Source organism: Lutra lutra, chromosome 1 (genome assembly GCF_902655055.1).
Source record: "Lutra lutra chromosome 1, mLutLut1.2, whole genome shotgun sequence".
In the NCBI taxonomy this organism is placed as follows: Eukaryota; Metazoa; Chordata; class Mammalia; order Carnivora; family Mustelidae; genus Lutra; species Lutra lutra.
The window spans coordinates 2,771,376-2,777,468 of NC_062278.1; the positions used below are offsets into that span (position 1 = coordinate 2,771,376).

Sequence of the window (6,093 nt, forward strand, 5' to 3'; positions counted from 1 at the left end):
AGGACGGCCACCGGTCAGGGGGAGGACGGCCACCGGTCAGGGGAGAGGACGGCCACCGGTCAGGGGAGAGGACGGCCACCGGTCAGGGAGAGGACGGCCACCGGTCAGGGGAGAGGACGGCCACCGGTCAGGGAGAGGATGGCCACCAGTCAGGGGAGAGGACAGCCACCGGTCAGGGACAGGACGGCCACCGGTCAGGGACAGGACGGCCACCGGTCAGGGAAGAGGACAGCCACCGGTCAGGGGAGAGGACGGCCACCGGTGAGGGGAGAGGACGGCCACCGGTGAAGAGAGAGGACGGCCACCGGTCAGGGAGAGGACGGCCACCGGTCAGGGGAGAGGACGGCCACCGGTCAGGGGAGAGGACGGCCACCGGTCAGGGAGAGGACGGCCACCGGTCAGGGAGAGGACGGCCACCGGTCAGGGGAGAGGACGGCCACCGGTCAGGGAGAGGACGGCCACCGGTCAGGGGAGAGGACGGCCACCGGTCAGGGAGAGGACGGCCACCGGTCAGGGAGAGGACGGCCACCGGTCAGGGGAGAGGACGGCCACCGGTCAGGGGAGAGGACGGCCACCGGTCAGGGGGAGGACGGCCACCGGTCAGGGGAGAGGACGGCCACCGGTCAGGGAGAGGACGGCCACCGGTCAGGGGAGAGGACGGCCACCGGTCAGGGAGAGGACGGCCACCGGTCAGGGGAGAGGACGGCCACCGGTCAGGGAGAGGACGGCCACCGGTCAGGGACAGGACGGCCACCGGTCAGGGAGAGGACGGCCACCGGTCAGGGGAGAGGACGGCCACCGGTCAGGGAGAGGACGGCCACCGGTCAGGGGAGAGGACGGCCACCGGTCAGGGGACAGGACGGCCACCGGTCAGGGACAGGACGGCCACCGCTCAGGGACAGGACGGCCACCGGTCAACAGTTGCTGGGTCACCTGCTCTTTATTGACTGCCGTGGGCTGCATTGTGGGGGGCGCCCCGGTGCCCCAGGAGCGGAACTACAGAGGGGAAGGGCGGAGGGAAGGCGGTCTGGGAGGACGGGTGCTGAGAGCCCAGGCACACGGGAGCCTCCGCCAGACGGACCTCAGGGCACCCAGGAGACGTGGGCAGGACACGCGGCCGGGTCCTGATGGTGGGCGCCCACCAGCAAGGGTCAAGGTGCCCCTGGCCAGCCCCGGAGACCCAGAGGTGACCCGGAGCCTGCATCCTCGGGGAGCGGGGGGCTGTTGTCTCGAGCCGCTGGCACAGCGATGGTTTCCACCAGCTGGCCGGTGCGGGGGATCTGGGTCACCCTGAGGCCGCAGCACCCCAGGCCGAGGCCCCGAGCCCTCCAGTCAACCCTCTCAAACCCTCGTTCCCTCAGAGAAGAGGAAAAGGAAATGAAAACAGGGAAAGCAAAGGGAGGTGACACCCCACTTTCTACGGTTCCCCCAATGGATGGGCCTTGGGGGCAGGCGTGGGGGCAGCCAAGGCCAAGGCTGAGCTTAGGACGAGGGCGCAGAGCTGGGCTTCTCCTCCCGCGACACGGGGATGGCTCTCTCGCTGTGGCCAGCGTCCACACCAGACGGGACCTTGGGACCGGAGAAGGTCAGCATGCCATCCGCGGATAGGGAGCAGGAGAGCGCCGACTGGTCCACGTTGGACGGCAGACGGTAACGGCGGTGGAACTCGCGGGAGATGTAGCCGTGGTCGTCCTGGGCCAGGTGCAGGGAAGGGCACAGTCAGAGGCAGCACCGCCGGGGGCCGCCGACCTTCCATGGAGAAGGCACCACGGGGTCCAGCCCACGACGCTCCCACCGGAGGGGTGGGAGGCCCAGAATGCCCCGTGGAGGGTTCCCGGCCTCCGGGCCCCCCTGCCTCCCAGCACTGCAGGTCCGGGCCAGCCTGGGGCCAGTCACTGCCGTGGACGTGGCTCATCAGACTCATCTCACTGGAGATTTGCATGAGCGGCTCTGTCCTGACTCGTACTGGGGTCGGATTTGGCGTTTACCTGCGACCCACACCCGGCCCCCAGGCTCAGAGCCTCAGCCCCTGGGCCCAACCTCTTCCTCCGGGCTCGGAGAGGTGTGGACCACAGAACTGAGCGTGGCCCGGGATGGGAGGGGCAGGAGACACGGAGGCAGGGCCAACGCCCACCCACCCCACCCCACCCCCGGCCTCCCCACACAGCTTCCCCAACCGTGACCAGAAAACCTGGTCTCCACCCGCTGAGAAGCCCGCCTTCCCTGCACCAGCTGTGGGGCCGGGCAGGCCACGACGTCCCTGAGGTCTCTGCCACCTGCGGGTCCAGCAGGCAGAGAACAGACGGGGTGTCTGGGCCTCGGGCCACGCCCTGCGTTCACAGCTCAGCCGTCACACATGGGTTTCCACGCAAATCCGCGTGGGCTCCGAGCTCACCCTATCGGCACCCAGCGTCTCCCGGGATGCACCCTGCTCGCACCCATCACCCGTGTGATTTGGAAGGAGCCGGGGTGGCCGGCAGGCGGGGGGCAGGGTCCCGGGGAGGCTGGTGCAAGGCGCCCGGACTCACCTGCCTCTCGTTGTGTTTGCCGTGGATCTCCACGAAGTCCTCCAGCACCTTCACGGTGAGGTCCTCCGGAGTGAAGTGCTTCACGTCCAGGAAGATGACGAACTTGTCTCGGTCGGATCGGACCTGAAACCCAAACGCTGGTCGTGTGGGCCCACCCGGGCCAAGGTTCCGACGGGGCCAGCCAGAGCGGCCCGTGTGGAGGGGCCGGCGTCCCGGGCCCCAGTGACCCACCGACAGCCTCGTTGGGGATGGACTGTGGCTGGGTAGGGTTAGCTGGTTGCGGCTCAGGAGACTGTTCCGGGTCGGCCGGCTGGCAGACTGGACCTAGCACTTTGAATAAGGTCACAGCCCTCGGCTCCGCTAGTGTCGGCCGAAGCAGCCTGGGGCCCGTTCTCTCTCGTGGACACGATGTGAGCAGCTGCCAGCTTGTGACCAGTGCCTCCCTCTGCCCCGCCCCCACCGGCTGGCCGGGAGCACTCAGCCGGGTTCCCTTTCTTCCTGGAGGTGATTGGCACTGCCTCCGCTCCCGGCCAGCCTCTGCTTTGGGGCGGTGGGGGAGACCTGGCTCCTCCAGACCTTTGGACCCTGGGGTCCGCGGTGGGGCTCAAGGAGGGACGGCCAGCGGTCTGGTGGCTCCCCTTTGGGCCGGGCCCTGCGCACGCGGCCCACCCACCCAGGCTTCCTGGGGGAGGAACAAGGTGGAGAGCCGAGACCACCACACCCGCCTGTCCCGGGTTGCTCCCGGGGCTGGTACCACGTGGGGTACCTCACGAACCGCACATGCGTCATGCGCTGCTGGGAGGAAAGGACACTGCGTGGGCTCGGGCTCCCTCCAGACCCTTTCTCAGAGCCCTGGGAGGCTCCTCGATGCAGGTCACGGGGAGCCGCCAGGGATTTTGAGGGGAGAGTGGCTCCACCCGACCAGAAGACCCCAGACGTGGGACACGGAGCTGCCTCTGCTCTGGGCCGGCCCCCGGGAAGCCCTGCGTCCCCTCCAGCCACGACCGGGCGCTCCTCCAACCAGCAGGAGAAGCCAGTCCGCAGGCGGGTCCTACCTCGGAGACGCCGGAGTCCAGCACGGTGCGGAAAAGGGACTGGCGGTAGTAGGGGCTGATGGTGGAGGACAGGAAGGGCAGCAGGTCGTACTCGTAGAGACCCTCGCCGAAAAACTGGTCGAACAGCCGGCTGGGGTAGAAGGGGCCCAGCGCACGCTTGAACCAGGGCTGCTGGATGGCGATGTCCATGTTGGGCGTCGGCGGCGCAGGGACCCGGGGCTGGCGGGGAGTCGGGCAGGGGTCTCTGGGCAGTGCAGTGGAGCGCCCTGGGGACGGTCCTCCCTATATACGCCCACGACAGAATGGAAGCATTAGGGGGATTTGTCTGGAAAGCATGAGCTCAGGGAGAAGGCTGCCCGGTCAGCAGAAATGTGGCTCGGGCTGAGTGCCCGCCTCTCCCGGCCCCGGGCGTGCGACGCTGACCAGCACGGAGTCCTGGACCCCAGCAGGACAATGTCCCCGAGGCGCCTCTCCCTGTGGCTCTGTCCCCGCGCTCACCTGGGGGAACGGTAGAGACTTTGATCCCCGTGACAGCATGGAGAGCCCTTGTTTATGGGCCCACTTCACAGATGAGGGCTGGGCTCAGCGACGACACCCACGAAACCCAGACCACACAGCTCCTGGGGGACGGGATACTGTTTTTCTTTTCTTTCTTTCTTTTTTTTTTTTTTTTAAGATTTTATTTATTTGAGAGAGAAGAGCGCACAAGCAGGGGAGCAACAGAGGGAGAGGGAGAAGCAGGCTCCCCACTGAGCAGGGAGCCCAACCTGGGACTAGATCCCAGGACCCCAGGATCACGACCTGAGCCGAAGGCAGACACTTCACCGATGGAGCCCCCAGGGCCCCCAGGATATCATTTTTCAAAACAGCATTCCATCTATCACTTCCTTCTGATGACAAAATGGATACAGAGTCATAACCTCGAGGAAGACAGAAAATACCAGGAAGAGACTGAAAGGGGGGGAGGGACTGACGTGGGGTCTGTGCGTCTGGACAGGGAGGCAGGCTCGGTCCGCCTGGAAACATTGTGTCGTGGACTCAGCCTGGACATTGCCCCCGCCGTGTTACCTCCCACCAGGTGCTTCGGTCGGGCAGCCACAGGGCCAGCGTCCACTGTCACTCACGAGGCCCCGGGACCATGTGGCTCCTCCCGCTGTGGCTCTGGCTGGCGGCTACCCGGAGGGGACCGGCCACCCGGTATATTTCAGCAGCATGGCCTCTGGGGAGTGCGTCCCTGCAGTAACACGCACCCACAGCAGGGTGGGGGTGCCCACCCCCAGCCCCCCGGACCTACCCCTCACTGCGCAGTCTGGCGCCAGAAGCTTCTTTGTCCTCGTGGCCTGGTTCCCAGCACAGCTCCTAGCAGTGTCCGCAGGTGCTGGCGGAGGGAACGCACCCTCAAAGCGCCCAGGCGTCCTCACATGCTCCCCTCACGCCCCGGGCCCTGCTCGTCCCAGAAGAGCACGAGCAGTGGAAGCCCCAGAGCATCCCGCACACAAGCTCTGGACCAAATCCCCCACCGTCTCCCACCCACTACGCACACAGCACCCACCCGGTGGCAAAGGGCCCTGGAAAATCTGGAAGGGCCAACCTCTGCAGTTCCCCAGATGTCAGGCAACGAAGGCCAAATTAGGGCAGAGATGATCTGTGCAGTGAGGGGCAGAGGGCACCGTCCCTGCCCAAGCCTGCTCCGGGCCAGGCCCTGCTGGCGTCCCTCCGTGGCGCGTTGTCTCACACACTTCCTGGACAGGGAAAGTGGGGCTTGGGGGTTGGAGAGGGTGAGCTGTGTGCCCCGTCACTTGGCTTGGAGGAAGGGGAGAGGTCCTCCTGCTGGCTGCTCACCCAGGCAGAGGCAGGGGAGGGGGGCAGCGGGTGGCCCAGCACTTCAGTGACTGTCCCCTCCTGGTGCTGCGAGTGTCCATCGGCTGGGTCCTCTGCGCGGTTCTGGCAGAGCCAGCCACTGCCAGGAGCTCGACATAGAAAGAACAGAGGAGCGTAAGGCAGAAGGAGAAGTCGGGAGCGCTGATGTGTCCTCATTAAAAATGGTGGTATTTGGGGGCGCCCGAGGGGTCCAGTCAGTGAAGCGTCTGCCTTCTGCTCAGGTCATGCTCCCGGAGTCCTGGGATCGAGTCCCACGTCGGGCTCCCTGCTCGGCACGGAGCCTGCTTCTCCCTCTGCTTCTGCCCCTCCCCCCGCTTCTGCTCTCTCTCTTAAATAAATAAATAAACTCTTAAAAATGAAAAAAAAATGTTGGTATTCTGTGCGTTACAGATTTTTTGCATTCATTTTGATTTTTTAACCATTACAGGAAGAAATGATTTGTCCTAAGGACTATGCTTCTGGCGCCCCCCAACAGGGGACAGCCTTGCTCTCCTCACCAGCCGTAGCCTCCACGGGGTCGTTCAAACAGCCTGGGACCGCAGGCAGAGACGGAGGCTCCATGCCATGGGCTACACGGCCTGGGTGGCTGAGGTTGTGCCAAGATCCCTCAGACCCCCAGGGGTGCCTGG

General features: G+C 65.7%; 1 protein-coding gene across 1 annotated transcript; it reads right to left on the minus strand.

Annotated features, from left to right (window-relative positions):
• Positions 1–925: 925 nt before the first annotated feature.
• CRYAA (crystallin alpha A) lies at positions 926–3,772 on the minus strand. Its single transcript, XM_047718270.1, has 3 exons — positions 3,584–3,772; positions 2,529–2,651; positions 926–1,692 (listed from the first exon to the last, which is right to left on the minus strand). Exons 1-3 carry the CDS (start codon positions 3,770–3,772, stop codon positions 1,483–1,485), a joined length of 522 nt encoding a protein of 173 aa, XP_047574226.1. The 3' UTR covers positions 926–1,482.
• Between the last annotated feature and the right edge of the window lie 2,321 nt (positions 3,773–6,093).